This window comes from Nuphar pumila, chromosome 3 (genome assembly GCF_984573655.1).
Source record: "Nuphar pumila chromosome 3, dmNupPumi1.hap1.1, whole genome shotgun sequence".
Classification (NCBI taxonomy): Eukaryota; Viridiplantae; Streptophyta; class Magnoliopsida; order Nymphaeales; family Nymphaeaceae; genus Nuphar; species Nuphar pumila.
Genome location: NC_143251.1, coordinates 139018023 through 139040703, shown reverse-complemented (window position 1 = coordinate 139040703; position 22681 = coordinate 139018023). Strand labels below are relative to the sequence as shown.

At 37.7% G+C, this 22681-nt stretch overlaps 1 protein-coding gene across 1 annotated transcript; it reads left to right on the top strand.

The window, feature by feature from the left end:
- The first annotated feature begins 1138 nt into the window (after positions 1–1138).
- On the top strand, positions 1139–22681 carry LOC149844058 (putative E3 ubiquitin-protein ligase LIN-1). The gene is made up of 17 exons (XM_090001023.1): positions 1139–1672; positions 1745–1884; positions 5524–6756; positions 8613–8754; positions 9334–9579; positions 9933–10227; positions 10315–10442; positions 10815–10934; positions 11107–11238; positions 11343–11465; positions 11665–11775; positions 13320–13466; positions 13540–13668; positions 13776–13892; positions 14556–14615; positions 21774–21846; positions 22194–22681. Exons 1-17 carry the CDS (start codon positions 1139–1141, stop codon positions 22679–22681), a joined length of 4218 nt encoding a protein of 1405 aa, XP_089857149.1.

Here is a 22681-nt window from a genome sequence, read left to right as displayed (position 1 = left end):
CCTAGGTTCAATTGACTAATTTCCCTGTTCATATACAATAACACATGTAGGAAATAGGTAAGTTTCATACAGAAACTGGATTTTGGATGTGAAAATGCCAAAGCAGATCCAACCCATTTATCTAATCAGATCAGGAAGGGCCAGTTGGATATCCAGATTTCAAATCAAGGTGTAAAGCACTCCAAAGGGGGTGTATCGGCCGATACCAATACTCAAGTGAATCGTTCTATAGCAGCCAAATAATATTAATAATAAATATTATGTGTCAATCATAACGTGACACAAGTTACAACCATTAAAATAATATTAATATAATATTACAAAATTAATATTTAGTATTTTTTACATTTATTAAAAAATAGCCGATTCAGGGGTGAAGCATCTATTTGTATCAGCCGATACAGGCTGATACCCACCGATATTGATAACATTGATCATAATTAAGGAGCACGGATCAGGTGCAATCGCGTTTCACACTTTGAGTGCGGCGTTGCAACTGGTCACCCTCCATCTTTGGCTGACAGGCTATCAGTTGTGGGGTCCAACAGCAGATGGAGGGCAGCAAGGTGCAGCCGCACACTCAAAGTGTGCAATGTGATTACACCTGATCTGCCGTCATAACCAAGGGGTCTTAGGTTCCAATCCCACTGAGTACAAAAATTTCACATGGGGGCATTCTATGGGCCCACAGCAACATAATGCGGGTCCCACTCAAAATGCTGCATGTGATTGGCTGTGACCACATAAGAGATGAACTAAACGGAGAATGAATCATGTAGTGTTTAAGACCTACATCTCACCGTCGATTACAGAAATCTACGGTGGAGGCTACACTCTGCTGTCTCTGCGTGGACTCTGTCATCATCAGGTTCCTAGTTTGCCACTGTTCAAGAAAAAGGTAAAATAGCTCTGACCCAACTTAGCCCATATGAAATAATTACCGTTTTTTCAGTCAGAAAGGAACGTCCGCCTCCTAACCGACTTTCAGACTAAACAGTGGGGCCACCAAAATTTTGGTTGTCTTTTGTCTGCATCATTCACGGGCAAATGTTTCTTCCAATCCATATGCCTTCTTCCTCTCTCACATGCTATTTTATACCAAGAAAGCAAAATCCTACTACACTCGCCGAATTCCACCATGGATACCTTCCTTTCATCTACTTCCTCCTCATTCTCTGGTGGTAACAGCTTCCAAAGATTAGATCTGAATTCACTAAGGGCCTTGACAATCTTAGTAGATGACTACATGTCTCAGTTCCTCATGCACCCCGAGCAACGTAAATCTTTGAAGCTCCGATACGCTTCCAAGCTCAACATTCGGAAACAGCAAGAGTTTTTTGAATTCGCTGACCATTCTGTCGTCTCCAACCTCTACTGGGGGATTGAGAAAATAGAAGCGGCACTCAAGCTCATGAAGCTATCGGAATCGAGAATTATTTGCTTGCAGAAAGCAGAGGAAATGCTTCAAATACCAGCACTGTTAGATGAACATGGAAGAACAGGAGGTGTTTCGAATCAGTATATCGTGGCGTGCGCTTATTTTTATCTCTCTCTGGTTTGGAAGCTCAGGAGCGAGGAACTGCAGATGACGTCTCACTTTCTTCAAGCCATGCTGGCATCGCCGCGCGACATTCGCAAAGAATTTGCACCCGGTCTGTGGAAGCAGATCTTTGTGTACCAAAGTCCTGCAGGAGAAAATATGTGTGACCTGCAAGAGAGTGCAAAGCTTGAGTCTTTTGATGAGTATTGTGAGAATGCAATTGATGAAACGACGAGACAGCAGGCACGGAGATACAAAGATTGGTTGATGTATTATCAAGTGGTCTTCTATGGAGAGGGCAGTTCTTGGCAGCTAAACTGCAGCGAAGAAGTACAAGAGTTCCGGTATGTCAATTATTCTTTACGCAACTGTTTACATGTTCAAGTGAACGGTGGAAGCCTTCAAGATGTCCATGTGATTTTTCCAATTATAATTTGTCCTACAAAGCAATAATTGCAGCTTTAGCTTCATCTGTGACACAGGACTTAACCTACATTTTGCATTTTTGTATCTTCTTCTACTTTCTTTTAAAAGACTTGATTATTCTAATCTTCTCATTCACAAGAATTTACAAAAATGATTCCTAGTTGCTTCTTCTAGTGGAAAGGATAGCTTCTGGGATAAATACAGTATATTCCTGTACCATAAGAGAAAGCGTGGAGATCAGCCATATGAAAACAGTGTCACATAGAAAAGTCTCACCAATTACAAAATTGATGAATAAATAAAATTTAGGAAAAAAAACATAAGCATTTTTTTGAGGTCAATTGCAAAAGTGGGTGCACATATGTTGTGTGAGCACGTGTGTGAAAGTAACTCAAGATGAATGCTTGACGTATACTTTATCCAAGTAGACTTAGTTATGACTTTGTTATTAACTAGTATATGCAATTGAACAGGACTGTAGAATGAAAAATAGCACTCTGGCACATAGGAGTGCCAAGAATCTTTAAATGTGAAGGTATAAAATTCACTCTAGTTGTAGCAATTTTCCTCTTACCACTGTGAAAATACTTTACCTTAACACAACTGCACATGCACAGAATGCAAACATTCACAGAACAGGATCACACAATGGGACATGTATCCCTAAATTTTCTTTAAAATTCACATGTTGGTAGGATTTTCCTCAGCATTGTGAAAATGCTTTGCCTGGACACAAATGCACACACAGAATGCAAACATTCACAGAATCCAACGTCTCCTAAAAATTTTCTTTGGAATTCGTGCATCACAACTTTCCTCTTAGCATTGTGAAAATGCTTTGCCTGGATATAAATGCACAAACATTCACAGAATACGATCACACATTGGGGCATGTATCTCCTAATTTTCTTTCAGGAATATTATGGGAATTGCTATTAAAAGTACCTTGTACATCTATAGTTGCTAAGGGGAAAAGATACCAGTATATTGCTGTTAATATATATATATATATGTATATATATATATATTTCATGTATTTATATTAAAATACCCAATAGGGGTATTTTGATAATTTTGCTGTACATTTTATTTTTCTTAGGATTTTTCTATTTCTTAATTTTTTGTATTCTTTTTATTTTTTATGTATTGGGACCATTGGGGGGCCCACACTTATAGTCGTTGGGGGTCCCCAACGGTCATTAATATGACCGTTGGGGCTCCCCAACGACTATAATGGGAGCCCCAATGGCCCCCCTCTAGGTGCTCCTTTATCCCTATAAATAGAGGGTCTCTCCCTCATGTAATGTAGCTTTATTCTCTCTCTTTTTTACTCATTAATAATATTTTATTTGCCTTTTGGCATTTGCCCCTTAGCGGGTTTGTGTATTGTGCACATTATGTGCTTGTGCTACTTGGCTCTTTGTAAAACTCTTCTAAGAGTTCTCTTTTTTATTTGTATTTCCACATTCTTCATTACATTACCAGGTTTGTGTATTGTGCACATTACGTGCTTGTGCTACTTGGCTCTTTGTTAAACTCTTCTAAGAGTTCTCTTGTAATTTGTATTTTTGCATTCTTCATTACACTTGCTAGAAAAAATCAACTGCTTTCATTCATAATACGCCCAATCCTCCAGTTTCTATGCTGCTACTTTGGTGTAAATGTAAGTCTATTATAAAGTTCACAAATGCACATAGGACACCTTACATGCTAATTGAATGTGTAGGTATCTCGATAAGGGGACAGGACATCTGGAGTTCTGCCAACATGCTGAGAAAGAAAAATATTTTCACGAGGTAAACATTGGCCTTATCTGTCATTAAAAGATCTTTTTGCAACAGAACAATCGAAAATCGCGGCATTATTTAGAGAACTGAAGTTAATCTTCTGGTCATAAAATAATTTGACATCTTTTTAGGGATGCAACAGGGTTCCAATGCATGTCAGATGCGCATTTGACCAATCATTTCAGATCTATATGAATCCAGGTTGGATAGGGAACAAATACAATTGGGTCTAGTTGGATCTGGGTTATACTCAGGTCTAAACAGGCCCATTTTATGCTTTCCACATGAAAATCAATAGATTTTTCCCATTTTAAGTGGATCCCATACCACAGGCGCCCAAATCATAAACAGATCTGAGACTCCAGTGTGAGATCCAAATCAGACCAGATCTAGAACCTGACCCACTCTTCAAAAGTCAGATACCAGATAAGGTCAAGCATAACCAGGCCCACATCTGACCTCTTTACATCCTTAAACAGGGAAAAAAAGAGACCAGAATGAAACGACTGACCTGGTTCTGCCAGTCTTCTCTATAAGAGCCTTGATAGAATTCAACTTTCCTAAAGAGAGGTTATACTGCCACAAATATGAGATAAATAAAACAAATTTCAAGATACACTATATATTACTAAAATGGCCACAATGAAAGAGAAATGAATGATGGATGATTTCATTTTCCAGGACATCCATTATAGCTTTACTCAACCCAATACTTGACAAACAAGTATAATGTAAAACCTTTCATCATTCAACATGAAAATGACTCACCATCATGCTTTCCTTTTTCATTTCTCCCCTATTGCATTACAAGTACTCAGCCAAAACCAATCAAGGTCCAGTTTGAGTTTGGAACTTGAAACACAATAAGAAACTCACACATATAAGGAAATGGCATAACATACTTCAACAAATAAAATACCTGGAATATCAAAAATTGCATATGGAAGTGTTCAACAGAAAAGATCCAAGACTCATATTTGTTTGATGGGAGAAAAAAAAATGACAGTAAAAATTGATGGACCAGCATGATGAGACATGCATATTGTGTCCTTTACATGCTAACTAAGAAATTAAACATAAAAGGGCATATTTATCCTATTTTATCAGACTGCTGCAGTCTAAATTTGGTCAATGATGGGATAATCTGCCATCTACATGCCCATAGGCAAACAAATGAACGAATCACATTAAAGTTGGCATTCATCTTTGATGCAGTGGGAGAACATAATATGCTTATGCAACCAAGAAGTCTCTGGAGTCTGGACATACTCTTTTTAAATGTGTTCAATACAACCTATAAGAATTTGCATACCTCCTCATGGTTGATGAAAAAATGCCTTAGTTCACTAGCAGAAGATCATTTGATACAAAAAATGTGCTTTATAATTGAAGTCATCATGCTTGTTTTATCAATCACTCAAATTGAAATAAAGCAGCACCTTTGATTCTCAAAGCGTCCATGCCTAACAAAGTTATTTTCAAACTAATGAAGGATAAAATAGCTATAAAGACTCTGGATACTAACTAAACTCCTTTAAATCAGGCAAAGGTGCATGCAAGTGAAAATCCAGGAGTTATCCCAGTCACTAATGCTAAAGTTCATGCATCAAAGGACCCTTATCTAAATATGAGTGTGTTTGAGAGGTAAAATCCATACTCTCAAATCGAATGAGTTTTCCTTTTCAATGATGCGGTTAGTTTAGATTATTGGAGAAGAATTATGGAACTTCCAGGCTTTTATTGACTTTGACTGGTGCTCATAACACACAGAAATCTGTTCAGTCATCATTTGGTTCCAGTGTTGAAGTACACAGACAAATGTCCACTGGGATATAGAAGATGCCTACTGCAAGAAGCCAATGGAATGACTAACAGGTTCTCTATTTCTGGCAGATCATATAGCACTTTCAGTGACTTGAACTTCTCTGACTCAGAACTCAGTAGTGCCGAGATACAATATTTGTTCAACTTGACTGATAATGTAACCAATATCTTTCCAACAAGCAATATTTCAACTCCGCTAGGAAGCAAAAGGGAAACAGCTTTACATAGTAGAAGAATTACTGAAAATGTCAGATGTTCGGGCCACTGCTCATGCATGGCACGCGAAAACAACTTTTATACATTCAACAATGGGATAAGATCTCCATGGAAAAATATAGATTTTGCACAAGGACAAAAGATACATGGTGTTGTAAGCTTGCAATCCAACAGTGACATCTGCATGGAAATACAAGAGAGATTTGAAACAGCAGTATCAGCATTGTGCTCCTCAAGGGAGCTAGGGAACAGAGAAAATGCTATTTTAGAAGTTTCAACTATCTGGGGAAAATTAGAAAACGATATCCTAGAAAGGTGTATAATGCTGCAGGAAGCAGTGCTTAGCCAACTGATACATCTTATCTTGACATCCAAAGTTGAAGAAGTTATAAGGGCATGTATATCTATACTATGTTCTTTGATATTGAAAGATGGTTCTACACTTAATTACATCAAGAAGAAAAACACAGATATATATTCATTGGCTAATGCTTTAAACAAAAAGATCTATGAAGCAGCTATCTTAATTTATCTGTTAAATCCAACTCCAGAAGAGATAAAATCTCTAGAAGTTTTGCCAACACTAGTGGAGGTTATATGCAATGCTGACCTTTATAAGAAGGGACCTATATCCATATCTCTAATTCCTGCAGTGGCAGCATTAATGATGATTGAAAGACTGGTAACTTCATTTGATGATGCAACTAATAACATGCATCTAACAGCAATATTGTCTCTGAGGATTCTCCCTGGACTTGTGAACCTCATTGGTTCTACAAATCTTGAGGAAAGGGTTTCTTTAGCAACCATATTGGTGAAGTGCATGAGATCAGATGGAAGCTGTAGAAATTTTTTGGCACAAGTAACTCCCATGGCTCCTTTTATCCGACTTCTTCAGAGCAAAGAAGAACAAGCAAGATGTGCTGTACTTGAATTCTTATATGAAATTCTCCGGTTGCCAAGGTATGTGCATGCAATCATGCTGTTCCCCTATGTTAGTAACAGTATGTGATCTCATCCTAAAAACATACAACCAACCTTTTCATGGGTACAAAGATTGGAAACATGTCATGCTTTTACTTTTGAAGTGAGTACATGAGTTTTGCACTATTAGTTGTACATTGTGATATGTAGAATGAGACTCTCATCCTCATAGCGCAAACTAAACCAAAAAAATGGGTTAGATTACTCTTTTAATTCTTCTCCCTATTGTAGGAAACACGGACAAAATACTGATCAATGTAATCAATATTATTTAGTGGTTGCAGTTCGCAGTTAGCAGCAAATCCTAGTAAACATGGTGAAAACATAAAAACAGAAATTTAACAGAGGAATAAAATAAAAATTAGGAAACATGCAACCATTCAGAAATGATGAAGAAATGGCATGAAAAATTGGTAAAGAATAATGACCTGGATTCCAGTGAGGAAAAAGGGAAGATGACAAATATACACGAGAAACCCAAAAGGAAAAAGAATGCTCAAAGAAACTTTTATGTAAGGCTTCTTATTAATAATTAATTGTGTTATAAAGTCAAGAGGACAAAATGCAAGGAAAATAAGAACAAAAGGTATATGAGGATGATAATACCATAAAACACAGCAAGAAACAAACTCATAATGAAGACGGGATATATGAAATATAGTAAAGATCTAGATGATAACAATTGAATCCTCTTCAAACTTACATTGCTGCTTGATTCAAAGACTGATCTTTATAGTACATCCCCATATTGTATCCTGCAGAAATTACATGGCCTCATGCTCAAGATAAGAGCCCATGCCTGTAACAACCAGAAAAAAATTTAATATTGTTCAACAAATTCTCTAATAAAAAATATAATTCCATACAAACTTGGAATATGAAGAAACTACAAATTTCAGGACAGCCAACATGGAAAAGATAAAAAGGTTTTCTGAGACAAAGAAACATCAGCCGTTCTACTAGGCTGGAACAACAACTAACTATAAGATTAGATCCCAGAATAGAAAAAAAAAGACCCAAAATTCCACCTTAACACAGGAAATTCCTAGGGATGGTTATGGATACAATACTCATCGAGTTGTTTGCACTAGTCATGCATATCCTAGTCATCAGGAAAAGTAGCAGATCAATATGTTATATGTGTCAGCATTAACTTAAACTTATGATGTTGAGAAACTATGACAGTTCAACCAACACAAGCTCAAGTTTCATGTATCCTAACATCCACAAAACTGTAGGGATTAGGGAGGCTACATCACCATTGGCCTCTTGGTCTTCAACAGCAAATGTGTATCATAAAAGACAAGAACACATGTTTACTATGTCATTGTCATTGTTGTATGAGACTAGACGACATGGGTCATGAGTCCTTGTCTCATTAGTGACTTATATGCTAAAAAACATTAGATCTTGCATGGATTCATTCTTTTGAAGACAGACTGGCATCACAACAAAAATGATCTACAAGATTTAATGTAATGTTACCCAGATTCTAGCTCCTATTTTCTTTTCAGCTTGCCATTTTCCCCAATATTCTTTAGTTCAGTTATCCTTCATATTGTAGTAGCATATTTCTGGCCCTAAAATTACTAAGTTGTTGCTAACAAACTTGAGAATGAAAGAGTTGTGATTGTCAATAATATTATTAATTTGTGCTAGCACCTAAGTGTATCATGGTAATACTATGATCAGCAGATAACTCATTTTTTATTAAACAAGCAATTAAGGAAGACAATTCTATAACAAATTAATTGAAGCTGTCAACTTATTAAGAAGATACACAACATTTCCATAATGACTAAATATGTTTGACATAATGTTTGTTTATGCATCAGGTCATCAGCCATAGGTCTATTGCGCCAAATACGACAAGAAGGTCATGCCAACATTATGCACACGTTGGTAGCCTGCATCCAACAAGTACAAGTTGAGCACCAACTTTTTGCAGCAAGTTTATTGCTTGAGCTAGACATTATGGTAAATCTTCTCTCTTATAATAAAAGAGTTCCATTTGAAGAAGCACTCCACTTTGAAGGGTGACAGATTTATTCTTGCACATACCCAGAATGAATCATGTCAAATCTTTTGTCAGAAAAAAAAAGGGGGGGGGGGGGGGGGGGAGGTTGTTGCTTCAGATAGACAGTACAAATTACCAGTTCATAGTCTCATCCCATTATCTATGCTTATGAAGACTCTAACTAGAAGAAAACACAAAAGATCTAAAAGTAGGAAAAGATATGCATAGGGAATTCCAGCTGAATCTCCTCTCCTACCAATCCAACCTCATGTTCGATGGAGCTATATCATTGTTGATGTTGCAGCATTGCAGGAAATTTATTTTATATCCTTTCTCTTGAATAATGTTTGAATATACTATCTGATGTATATCATAACAAAGTTACTTTGTTTAGACATGTTCGTTACACCATATGTGGTTATAAGGAGCACGGAGAACAAACTCCCTGTCTGGCTGTCCATATTCTCTTTTTCTTTTAACATGCCTATAAATGTCTGCAAGAGCTTCCATGATTAAGGGATAACTTAATTTTGCTCCAGGAAGACTCAGTTGGTAAGAGCATATTCAGAGAAGAGGCCATAGAGGTCCTCCTGAGATCAGTTTCGTGTGACCAGAACACCAACACACAGATATTGGCTGCTTCTATCCTAGCGAATTTAGGGGGGAACTACACCGTGACAGGGAAACCATCAACTATTGCATGGTTGATCAAGAAAGCAGGCTTACGCTCCTCTATACATAGGAGCATGATAAAAAATCTAGACATTTCAGACCAAAGTTTACAGGTGAGGCTCTTCTTGTTTAGTTAAATTACAGAGCCAGAACAATAGTTATATTGTTTTTTTTTCTGTTTTGATAACAAGGAGAAACCACCATTATGGATCAGACATCCTGTTACGGGTGGAGGAGTGCCACCTTGATCATAGCCCTATTTTGGTGTCTGCAGTGTAAAACACCATGAGTATTCCAGCCCCCCCCCCACCCCCCACCCCACCCACCCTGACCTCTGCCCACCATGGAAAACATGAAGCGGCTTTGCTTTTCATTTCACTAGATACTGTTGCCTGTTAATCTTCATTGAATAATGAAGAAGCAAATATTAATAAATTGTTCATAACAAAGGAAAAAAATCTTGCAGGAAATCGACTCTGAAAGTTGGTGTCGCAAGATCTCAAGGAGCATTATTCTTATGGGAAATCCAGTCTTCCATGCACTAGGAAAGGGGCTTCAGAGTAAGATACTAAGAGTTTCAAGAGATTGCCTCATAGTTGTTGCGCGGATGGGGTATGAATTTGCATCAGCGGGGAATTCCCTACAAGATTCTGCATGTGACACCTTGTTAACTGGAATAGCACTTTTTCTACATCCTGGATCTGAGCTGGAGGACAGACTTCTTGCATGTCTTTTCCTCTTCAACTATGCCTCTAGCCATGGTATTGTACAGAAATTTGTGTGCTTCATATTGACAGTATCTCCTAAAGCACCTTCAATAGGCCCCTAAATTTTGATGTGTACTGCAGGAATGCAAAAACTTGTAAATATTTCTGAACAACTGCGAGAGTCACTAAGACGGCTATCAAATGTGACTTGGGTGGCTGAGGAATTAGTGAAAGCAATAGATTATTCCATACCATCAAATTCAGATAAAGTGCGTCATATTAACTTCCTCCTTACTTTTTAATGCTGATTTTTCCAAATATTAGACCCCTCAACTTAAGAAGTGTCTTCCGTGACTTTGACTTCTCTCTCCTATGAAAGCTTCAAGCCCTTGTAGCAGATTACCTTTTCCTAATTTTAATTCTACCAATGGCTTTTATCATGCAAATGAGCACCTATCACACTACCACTATAAATTAGTTATACATTTGATGGCCTTACAATCTGTTCACCATATGCCACTGCATTTATCTGCAAGTCTAACTTGTTTCTAAATTCACATAGATGTCATTGCTTTACACAAATAAAATCATACTGAATGACTAGCTTCACCCCCACTTACTAATTATTATGTTAAAAGCAGCATATTTCATGTGTCCACACACAAATTTTAGAGTTTGGACACAAAAGCAGTGGAGCAATACATGCACTTATATATTACAAGGGACAGCTTTACAGTGGGCATTCGGATGGTGCAGTTAAGGTAACACAATCACTCTCAGCTAGATGAATATTTCATAAAAGGTTCACAATTGTTTTCAATCTAAAGTTGAAGTAACATCAGCCATTCATTGCATAGTTGCAGCATTGTGTGATAATTCCTAGTATGTTGCATTTATCATGTTTAAAATTGACATCATGGGGCACTGCCTAAGGTGTGGGATATCAATGGAAGGTCAGCTAAACTTGTACACGAAGTCAAGGAGCATAAAAAAACAGTGACATGCTTCGCTCTCTTTGAGCCAGGAGATAGCCTCTTAAGTGGCTCCACAGACAAGACCGTCAGGGTAATGAACGCCGCCTTCTTCGAATTACACTGGTTTTATTATTTGTTAGAGTACTAAAGATAATGTTTCCCTATATAATTTAAAAATCCATAGTTCTTTTACAGATTTGGCAGATGGTAAAGCATAAGTTGGAGTGTTTGGCTGTAGTTGAACTGAAGGAACAAATTCATAGAGTAGAGGTGCATGACTGCCTCTTTTACGCCATTACAAAGAGCCGAGGTCTCAAGGTAAGGCACAAGATCCTTCTTGTAGGAGCTCAAGTTACTTGTGATGTTTCCTCATATCTTGAGGATACCAACTCTCCATAATAGTAAAGTGTCACCATCATCATCTAAAAAATATGCACTAAAACTCCTCAAATAGAATCTATCAGGACATGACAAACAGCTTGTGAACCTAAGTTTGACTAAAAGAATGATTTTTCAGGTCTGTGATGCATCAGGGATTGTCAAGGTTATCTGCAAAAATAAATACTTACAGGCACTTTTTGTGGAACAAGGCAAGATTTACCTAGGTTGCAAGGATTCAAGTATTCAGGTTAATCTTCTTCTCCTTTTATTTTTTATTTTTTTGAATCTTCTGGTGGACAGATGATCCTAGTGATAACTAAATATGGATGAAGTATGATTGACAGTTGGACACATTGACGATCTTCCATTTCAAGATCAAACTATAAGAGTGACATATCGGAATGCCTATTCACATGATAAATGCTAAGATTTGGAGAAACACACCTAAAATATACTACATGCTCCAGACCTCCAAATTGATGAAAAGCAATGTGTTAGACATCAACCTGCTTTTGAATAGACAGCTTAGTAGTGAAAAGGACCACCAGAGGAAAAGGAAATGAGAGAGAGAGAGATGCATGTCTATACATGTGTCTTTGTGTAAATACACGTCAAAAACATCTCTGATATGCTGATGGTCATGGTTCTTCTCCAAAATAGTCCATAATATAAAAAAAATCATGACATTTCAAGGTCGCCCAATTTGATAATCAAATCATACTAGTATCCCTCCTCCAAAAAGGAAAAAGAAAAAGCAAGATGCCCATTGGGTACACTAGATTGAATTGTGCACTTTGCACGGTTACAATCAGCATATCTAATGGTAATCAGAGGTACGTGTTGATTTTCATTTAGTTGGAACCAACCTAATGGCATCCACAATGAGATCAGTTTATCTGAGCGGCCCCCAAATGGTTGTTTATTATAGGGTCAACTATGGTTGCCAGTTGAGAAAGCGGAAGCGGGAAGCGAGGCACTTTCAAAATTTTAGGAAGCGGGAAGCGTGGGACGACTTAGGAGTGAATCAGGAATCGTCTCGGAAGCGACCTAGGAAGCGAGGGGGAAGCGAAAAAAGAGAAAAAATATATAAATACAAAAAAATTTGAAAAAAAATGGGGGAAGCGCGCTTCCCATAAAAGGGAAGCGTGTTTCCCATTAAAGGGTGGCGCTTCCCCGGGCGTTTCGGAAGCGCGATGTTTCGCGCTTTCGAAGCGCACTTCCCCACTTACCTAGACACTTCCAGTAACTCTGGGGTCAACATAGAAGGGCCTGCAATGAGCTGATAAATGATAAGCATGCCCATCAACTCGTCTTTTTGTTGCTGTTAATTCTTAGAGACTGGCTTTCATCTTCTTCTGATCATTACCGTTGTTATTGTTGTTCTAAAGATAGGAATAAACACAGTTTCATATATATATATATATATATATATATATATATATATATATATATATATATATATATATATATATATATATATATATATATATATATATGGATGTCAACAAGTCAACAAAACTTAGAAAATAGATTGTGGTTTCATGCATTTAATTGTCATCAGTGTGGGCATTTTAATAGTTAGCAAAGAGCTAGTGGCACATTTATTAGCTGTACATTGGAAGTGCACAATGTATTAATGTTTCTTTATAACATCACCAGAATGCCTATGGTGGTGACAATAATGCTTTTCGTAACAACATCACCAGAATGCCTACAGTGATGACAATTAATGCATCAAGCAACCATGTCATGTAAAATTCATTAACATGTATAGATCCAAATATTTCTCAGGAAGTAGATTTGGTGACTGATCAGAGGCGTGAATTTGAAGGGCCTGCAAAGAGCTGGTGGATGAAAAACAAACCTGTCAACTCTCTTCTTGTCTACAGAGACTGCCTCTATACTGCAGGTGCAGCTGTCAAAGGTTCAAATATCAAGGTATGTATCTTCATGAAGTATCACATTTAGGAAAAAAATGTCGCCCCTATTAAAAAAACAAAAACTAATGCAGATAAGAAAAAGGCAGAATGGGTCACTTGTCACAGTGGCAACAGCAGGCAAGAAAGATGTTGTGCGGACAATGGCAGTGGTAGAGGACTTCATGTACTTGACTTGCAAGTCCTCTCCGAGAATCCTTCAGGTGTTTTTTTTTTCTCTTTTTTGGTCAACTAATTCTTTGTCTATCAACATTTTCTGTTTCTAAATATTTGGATATATGCATTGGACTAAGCAGAGCTTTCTAAGCAGGTTTGGTTAAGGGAGAAACAACAAAAAGTGGGGGCATTTTCAGCCGGAAGCAGGATAACAAGCCTCTTGGCTGCCAATGACATAGTCTTCTGCGGAACTGAGATGGGGATAATTAAGGTCTGTGGTAGCCATCTAATCCATTTAATAGAAATGTAAGTTCTCCTAGTTTCTCTAACAAGCATCACCTGACAATTTGTAGCAGGCATGGATTTCGTTCTAGCAAGAAGCAGAGTTGAAAAAATCATCTATAAGCAACATTATGACAAGCATACTTCTGTGCACTGGAATAAGAAGTCCTGTGATCTGAGTAGCTGGGAGCAGATAAGATTTGAACTTATCTAGGTTTGGTGAAAAATAACAAACCTCTTGGGTAGCAATAACACCATAGCCTATGGGTACCAAGACGATGCCAATCAAGGTGCAGATTGCCTATCTAGTCCATCTAGAAAGTCACTATAACCATGATAAAAAGTACTCAATCCAGATACTCAAATGGCATTTATCTGAAGGTTCTCAAACTTGCTTCTTTCTAGAGAATGGTCATTGCATATTCCAAGAATAAGATAAAAAGTGAGAGAAATTTATGTTTTTATAATTTTGTAAATACTCATGGAATTATTGGGATATTAATGAGTGATTTCAATCCTCAGTTAAAATTTAAAAATATGAGAAAATAAAATATGTTTTCCTTCAATAAAACCATGAGAGACCCCAAATTTATTCACACTTTGGCTATGCTTATGAGTTGAAGTTTTGTGCTATTTCTTCATATCTTTTCAGTCTTCAAATTTATTTCTCGAGTTAGCAGGATGCATCACTCTCAAGTCTCAAGTAGGGCAGGTAAACGAGCTGAACAAGCTGAGCTTGGGTTGTTCGGGCTCGGTTCGTTAAGGGTAAACTGCTGCTTCAGCTCGTTTTGTGAGCTCATCACGAGCTGAGCTCACTCGTTTTATAAAAAAAAATCTTAAGTGTTTTTTAAAATTTAATAATTTATATAATGTATATAATATATGTATAAAATATATATGTTATATGTATATAATATATATTATATGTTATATAACATATAATATATATAACGACCCTAAACTAGCCGAGCTTCCCCTGTTCATACTCGGCTCAGATACCTAAATGAGCTGGATTGTAGCCCGCTCGCCGAGCTCAATTCCCAAGCTGAGCTGAACAGCAAGCTGCTCATCTTGTTTTGCAGCCCTACTCTCAAGAAAGAAATAGAATGGTCCACGTGGGAATGATGTCATTTGATTGTGTATCCTACAATAACTGAAAAACATACAAATTACTGTTTTCTATATCCAAAAGAAAGCCTCATCGTCCATCATCATCAATAGACGAGTTGGTTCTCCACTCTTCAGGTCTCATAGATTCACATGTAATGACGATTTTTGGGTTCCATCATTGTCGTGTCATATCTAGCAGAGATTAGAAACTTCAATTCATCCTGTGAACATACGCTTTAGGAAAATGCCAACTAGACCATTTCTCTGAAAGTCATTATACGGGGAAAAATAGTTCAATTAAACAAACCCATGGGCAAGAAAATAATTCCATGTAAAGGCCCACGGAAGTTTCACATCAGATGCAAGATACATGGTAAACCAGATGACAACTCATTAGGGAAAACAAGATGTATAAGTAAAAGAATTCACTTCTGTTATATCAACAAATTAATAGAGCTTGGAAACTATACAAGCAGCTCATGACTGGGCTCAGCTCAATTTGTCATTTTTAAAAAGCTAACTCAAGACAGTAAAATTAGCTCAGCTAGCTGAGATGCAAGCTGCTTGTGAAGGTCACACAAACCGAGCATGAACACATGATGCACAAATTAACTTGGCTCGTGTGGGTTTGTTATGAACAGACATACATACATACACACACATATATATAATAAATACACACACACACACACATATATATATATAGTCACCAATATCACTGATAGTTATAAAGAACGAAATATCATGATATTTTCAAATATCAGCAATACAAATAACGCAATGATATCACAATTTATATTGGAATCTTTTCAAAACAATTTCTTATTTTATATATTTTGAGTATATTTTTTCGTTGTTTCTTTTATATTAAAAATTTTTCTAACTGTTTCTCCAGATTTTCATAAGAAAAAATACTAATAACACCTATTTTTCTTATCTGCTTTATTTTTCTTTATATTTTTTAATTTCTTAAAAACTTCAAAGTTTTTCCCAAAATTTTCTCAAGAAAACCCACTTTTTAGAAAAAACGGCCGAGGAAACCCTAGCCAAGAAATTCCCAAAAAATGATGTTGGTACCAATGATACATACATTACATACTATATAGTCACAAATATCGGTATCAGCTATATTTCAGTGACGTTATTTCTCACGATATTATAAGGGAAAAATCTCGGAGCTTAAAAATATGAAAAATAACAAAAATAAGTAAGAAAATATCATGTTTAGACAAAAAAATAAAATAAATAAGTAAAAAAATGTAAAAGAAAGAAGAAAAACATATTTAAAATGTAAAAAAAAAAACAGTAAAACTAATTGATATTGTGATAATATCACAATAATATCACGATATTCTTGTGATAATATCATGATATTATCAAATTGGTGATATTTTCAAAATATCATGATATTTTACCTATATTATCATTTGCTAAATTTACAGTGATAATATCGCGATATTTTGAAAATATTGCCAATATTTGTAACTACGATACATACATACATACATACATACATACACACATGCATGCATGCATGCATACATACATACATGTGCATGCACACTAAATTACAGCCTTGATGAGCCAAGCTTGAACAGGACAAGCTCAAGTAGTTCAGCGTGTTTACGTGCTGCACACTAAATTACAAAGTGCTAAATAACTGTTGAACCTTCACTATTCCCAGAAAAAGACAGCAACCAATGTTTGGAACATCTCTGTGTGTACCAAGAAGGAATAAAATGAGTGGTACTGTCAAGGATCAGGTGAGATGTTTGGATGATAAAGTCACTCCATCTGAGCCAAGGATCCCCAGGTACAAATCCCTCATCTTCACCATACTTTTCAGAAACTATATCTATTCTTGTGCAAATACAAAAAAGAACAAATATATCCTGAAGCACCCCAAATACACTCTCTTTTGTGTCGATATTTCATTTTCCCTCTACATATGAGATTATCACGTCCATTCAAAATTTCCATATATCAAATATGCTCGAAGTGTCAGACTCAGATGTTGAAACTAATTAGCTGATAATGGATACGCGCATATGAAGGTTCTAAAAAAACTTAAAGCAGTGACAAAATCCAATGTCCAACTACTATTACATACTGCAAAGTAACAAATCTCTTATTAAGGAAAGCCAAAATGATATATAAATTACACTACCACAATCAATAATCTAGCATAATGAAAGCCAAGAAACAGATTACAGGAAGCTCTTCACTCGATAAGCTGTTGGCTGTTTTGCACTCCAAATAACGTTCTGGAACACAGGGAATTCCTTCGTCAAGTAACTTTGGAACGAAGAATCAGCAAAACGGCCTTCAAGAGAAGAAACAAAACCAAAATGATTTCATGTAGTAACTCTACAAATCGAAAGCACTCGAAAAAAAGAGATAGAATGTGCGAAGAGGGGATCCACTCAATAAACTGATCGTTTGTTTCGAAACCGGAATTCAAAGCAATGAAAAGAAGATCATCGAGTTCGAAATCGGAATCGGTATAATTCCAACCTATCATGCTTCGCCGATAAGATCAAAAACTCCGCTTTTCCGCAATTTTCCGACAATGAATGTTGTACATATCCCTAGAATCACCGTTTATCGCATCGATTATCGGCAATCCTTTTCGGAATAGATAGCATCTCCTAAGTAAACGAATCAATGGGTGAAGACAATGGAAAAGAAGGTTCAAGAACGAAACAAAATCAACAAATCAAGATATCGAGATTTCTTCTTCGTCCTCGCAAGAAATCGATAATGTTTTCCGTTCAAAAAGATTGAAGAAACCATCAAAAATAACAAAAAAAAAATGCCCTTAGATCTTCCGAACCTCTTCTCTGTCCTCGACTGCATCATCCGTTGGGGATAGGGTTTTTCGCGATCCCGACGCCTTGGTTTTCCTTCAAAATCGCGATCAAGATCCTGAAATTTGTTCTGGATTTGCAGAGCGTGGTCGGGATTTTCGGTGATCCGTTTGAGATTTTGGTGGGAAGATTTTCCAAAGTTTGCGAACCGCCACGGAAAGAAGTTGGTGAGCACAACGATGCGACTCGCCCGATTCGAATCGGCTCGTCTAAACGAGTGGGCTCGGTGAATCTTAGACTATTGTCAAAAATATCGGCGATATTTGGAAAATATCGTTATTTTCAAACCCCAAAAAATCTCCAAGAATGAAATGTTCTCAAAATGTCACCTGTTCTGAAAATATCATGATACAAATTTTATAATTATTTTTTATTTTTATATGTTCTTGATATATATATATATATATATATATATATATATTAGTCACTAGAATATGAGAAGGACGGCGTGAACGCCGATTTTCATGGATTTTTTGTTCTTTTCTATTAAATCTAACGGTAAGGATGTGATCTATCTGCTTTGTTTTATAAGGACCAGCTCTTCAATCATCTAATTATGATGCATAAGTAAGATTTTTTAAGGTTTTAAAATCAATGGCTTATAATCTTCATAAATGTTAAATCATCCAAAAATTATATTTTTTTTATACAAAAATACACAATCCAACAGTTGATTTCCAGCAAATTCACTGCATGGTTGAATTTGCAAAAAAAAGTGTTAGAAATGCTCATATTTCTAGTTCTCATATTTCAGTTCTTATATACCAATATTTTTCACAAAACAATTTAATTTATCACAGGGCTTTCCTCACCAAGATTTTCTTGAGAAGTATATTGGATACATTGGCTAATTTTTTAGAATCTCCCGTTTTTATTGTGAGATTTTTCAAAAACTGATGTAACCCATAAAAAAGATATTTTCAAAATATCACTTATTCTAAATATATTATGCTTTATCATGATATTATCACATTACTAGTGCAATATTTATATTTTTATATATTTTATGTTGTTAATGTTTTTCTTGTGTTTTTATATGTATATATACCTTCTCAAAAAATTTATTTATACTTAATATTATTAGATTTAAAAATAGACTGATATTTTCTCAAGATTTTCTTGAGAAAAAAAAAACTTTTTAAATTCATTGTGACATTTTTCTTTGCTGAGAAAATCCCAATAACAAGATCTGTGACCATGTTTTTGACTTGGAACCAACTTGAATTTCATGAGTGAAGGGTGAGTCTTGACTTTGACTGAGTGAGCTCAACTTTGCGCTTTGACCTGTAATTGACCAGCCGAGCAAGTTTGGATCCAAGTCTTCTAAGACCAGTGCTATAACCAGTGACTGATATTCTTTCACCCAACTCTGATCAAGCACTGGACCTAGGGATGCAAACGGATTGAATCCAGATCAGTTAAATACATAGAAAAGTCAGGTCCAAATTGGGTCGATCATAAAAAAATGGCGTACTGGATCCAGCCCGTTTGGGTCCGAGAAGTAGTGGCGTCAACATACTGAGTCTGGGCATTAGAAGGTCTCGTCTAGGTCTGATACTTAATATCAGTTGGGGGTATCTTCGTACCTCTGAAAGGTACAAACACACCCATGCTCCAGTGGGGTTCGTTCTGGTGCTTTCAACTCATCACCCTCACAACCACTCCGTTGGCCACGCAGGTGACCCCCATAATGGTGATCCAAATCACAAATTTAGCCTGCAAGTTATCAATCCAATGAATTAGTTTCTCATGTTTGTTTGGTTAGGTATGAAACATAACATGATTCAATGTCGTGTTTTATACTACAAACATTAAATTCAACTAACCACATCCTACTACGGATATGAGATAGAACTGATGTCATATAAGGTCCAAAGATGATCATAAACTATGATTCAAACTAGATAATTACAAAAGATCATAAGTAATCAAAATGGATCCAAATAGACCCTATGAATCCAGTTGAATCTCGCTCCCGCTCCTACGTCAATAGCAAACTAAGAAATAGGGATGGCAGTGGACTAGGAGACAATGGGGCTCCGCCCTGCCTTACCCCGTTTGGACCGGGGATGAAGGGCATGAAACGGGGATGGAGGTGGGGATGAAGGTTAAAATCTATCCCCCTGCGGGGATGGAGGCGAGGATGGACTTACGCTTTTCCCTGTCCTGCCCCATCCTCGTTCCAATCCCCGCCTAGCCCCGCCCCATCCTCAATCCTTTAAGGGATGACAATAAACTAAGGGGAAACGGGGCCCCGCCCCACCTCAACCCCGTTTGAACCGGGGATGGAGGACATGAAATAGGGATGGAGGCGGGGGGGTGGAGGTTAAAATTCATCCCCGTGTGGGGATGGAGGTTCGGATTTTGAAACGGGTGGGGGTGGAGACCTTGTCCCCCGCCCCAGTCCACTGCCATCCCTACTAAGAAACAATTGGAAAACATGTGAGAAACACATGAGAAATGTTTAAGGAAAAAGAAGGCATTAATAAATTGATGAAACAAAACATGAGAAACATGAACCTCACGAAAGGAAAACACGTGGGAAACGTGCAGAAAATGCATGGAAAATGATTTTTCCAAATATGAGAAACATATTTTCCATAAATTTTTTGGCATTTTCCACCTTTAGAAAACAGTTTTCCATCCTCTTATAGCATTTCCGATAACCCTGTTCTGATAATCTGGTAGGGGTGACTTTTGAATGTCACCAAATTGGTGAGATGTCACAAGTTGGAAACCTGCTGGTGGGATCCCTTGGGGCAAGGTCGAAGTTGGATGTACTCCCCGGTGGGTAGAGGGAAAATCAAGGGTTTTACCAAGGGGGGGCAGCTAATGGTCCCTGCTTGAGGAGAGGGGTGGGTGTTCCCTCCAAGTATCCCAAAAGTAAAGATCTATTTTTTTTTCATTAACTTAGGAAAATGAACCCTATGTTTAATTTAAAGTAGTGTCATCTGAAAAAGTATTTGTTTTCATACGAAATAAATTGCTTTCTCACTTTCTAAACATACCTGCAGTTATGACCCTACTTCAAACACGACCAATAAAAAGAATTCAGATCGGATTTACAAGAACCAACTAGTATACGGATCAAGTATGGTTTATGAAATTTCATACCAGATCCAGATGCAACCTGAGTTTCAATTAAGAACTATAATATTTTAGATATAAAAAATATAAAAATATTATCTTACCAGGTATGGGCCAGATTAAGGTTTATCTAATTTTAATCGGATGTGGGTATGACAGGTATGGTTTTACCTATGGTAGGTCCAATCGGACGAATCCAATACCAGAACCTCTTAATTGGAACCGGGTTTGAAACCACCCATTTATGCTGAGATCCGATCCGTTGACACCCCTAATCGCAGCTTGCACCTTTTTTATGTTTCAACAAACTTGAGAAAATGGCATGTGTGTGTGATTTGCAATTAGGGATGGCAGTGGACCAGGGGATACCGGGGCCCGCCCCGCCTCACCCCGTTTGGACCGGGGATGAAGGGCATGAAACGGGGATGAAGGTTAAAATCTATCCCCGTGCAGGGATGGAGGCGGGGATGGACTTACGCTTTCCCCCGCCCCGCCCCGCCCCGCCCCGCCCCGTCCCCAATCCTTTAAGGAATGACTATAGACCGAGGGGAAACGGTGCCCCGCCTCACCCCCGTTTGGACCGGGGATGGAGGACATGAAACGGGGATGAAGGCGGGGGTGGAGGTTAAAATCCATCCCCGTGCGGGGATGAAGGTCCAGATTTTGAAACGGGGCGGGGGTGGAGACTTTGTCCCCCGCCCCGGTCAACTTCCATCCCTATTTGCAATCACAAGATATTGAGAAAATCCAGCATGCCCTAACATTGTAAAGCACTGTTTCACGGTTTCACCTAATCCACTCTGCAGATAACGGCCATCTCAGCGGCATTGCCAGATGGATTCAGATGGTCGGCTGTCAGATGGCGACTCCTGAATGTCTGTATCTTGGATTCATGAGAAACATTATGGAAGATCCCCCTTATGCAAGCTGCCCTGCTGTTCCTTCACGAGATGCAGAGCCAATTCACAAGAAGCATTACCTGCAACACCTAAAAGTCCGAACCAACAAGAAATATCTGGCTGGCTTGCCATCTTCCCTTCTACCACTCTTTAATGCATTCACATACCTTCCCCCCTCACTGAAATGCATATAAAGGTGTCTTCTTACTCTCCCCTCCCACTCAATGCTTTTTGGTAATTGGGTTTCTCACTTTTACTCACAAACAATGTCATTGAGATCCACCACAGTGGTAATCCTTGTTTTTTTACTGTTCTTGGGATGCATAGCAAGAGAAGATGGAAATAACTACCTAAGAAACGCTTGCAGTGTAACACAATACCCTGACTTGTGCTTCAGGACCTTGTCTGCTTGGCCAAGCACCGTAAAGGGAAACGCAAGCTGTCTCGCGCGTGCTGCAATCTCTGTTAGTTTGGCAGAAGCCAAGAATGTCTCTCTGTATATAGTGGGCCTAAAGCAACTAGGACTCAGGGGGAGAGCAAGTGTGGCCCTTGCGGATTGCATTGAGTGCTTTGGTGCTGCTCTGGATAATCTTCACAAGTCCTTGTTCGAAATCCGCAAGCTGGAGAGCAGCACGCTTGAGTTTCAGGTAAGCAATATGCAGACTTGGATGAGTGCAGCGCTTACTAGTGAAGATACCTGCTTGGATGGCTTCAGTGATTACCATGGGACAGTGTTACATGGACTTAACACCACAGTAGGAAATGCAGCACGCATCACAAGCAATGCTCTAGCTCTTATTAATACACTGACCTAA

Bases quoted from the DNA above. Each gene is read 5' to 3' on its own strand.
- LOC149844058 (XM_090001023.1), top strand. From the start codon at position 1,139: ATGGATACCTTCCTTTCATCTACTTCCTCCTCATTCTCTGGTGGTAAC. The intron at 11,776-13,319 runs GTTAATCTTCTT...AATATTTCTCAG, and splicing joins GCAAGGATTCAAGTATTCAG to GAAGTAGATTTGGTGACTGA. The intron at 13,893-14,555 runs GTCTGTGGTAGC...ATATCTTTTCAG, and splicing joins CTGAGATGGGGATAATTAAG to TCTTCAAATTTATTTCTCGA.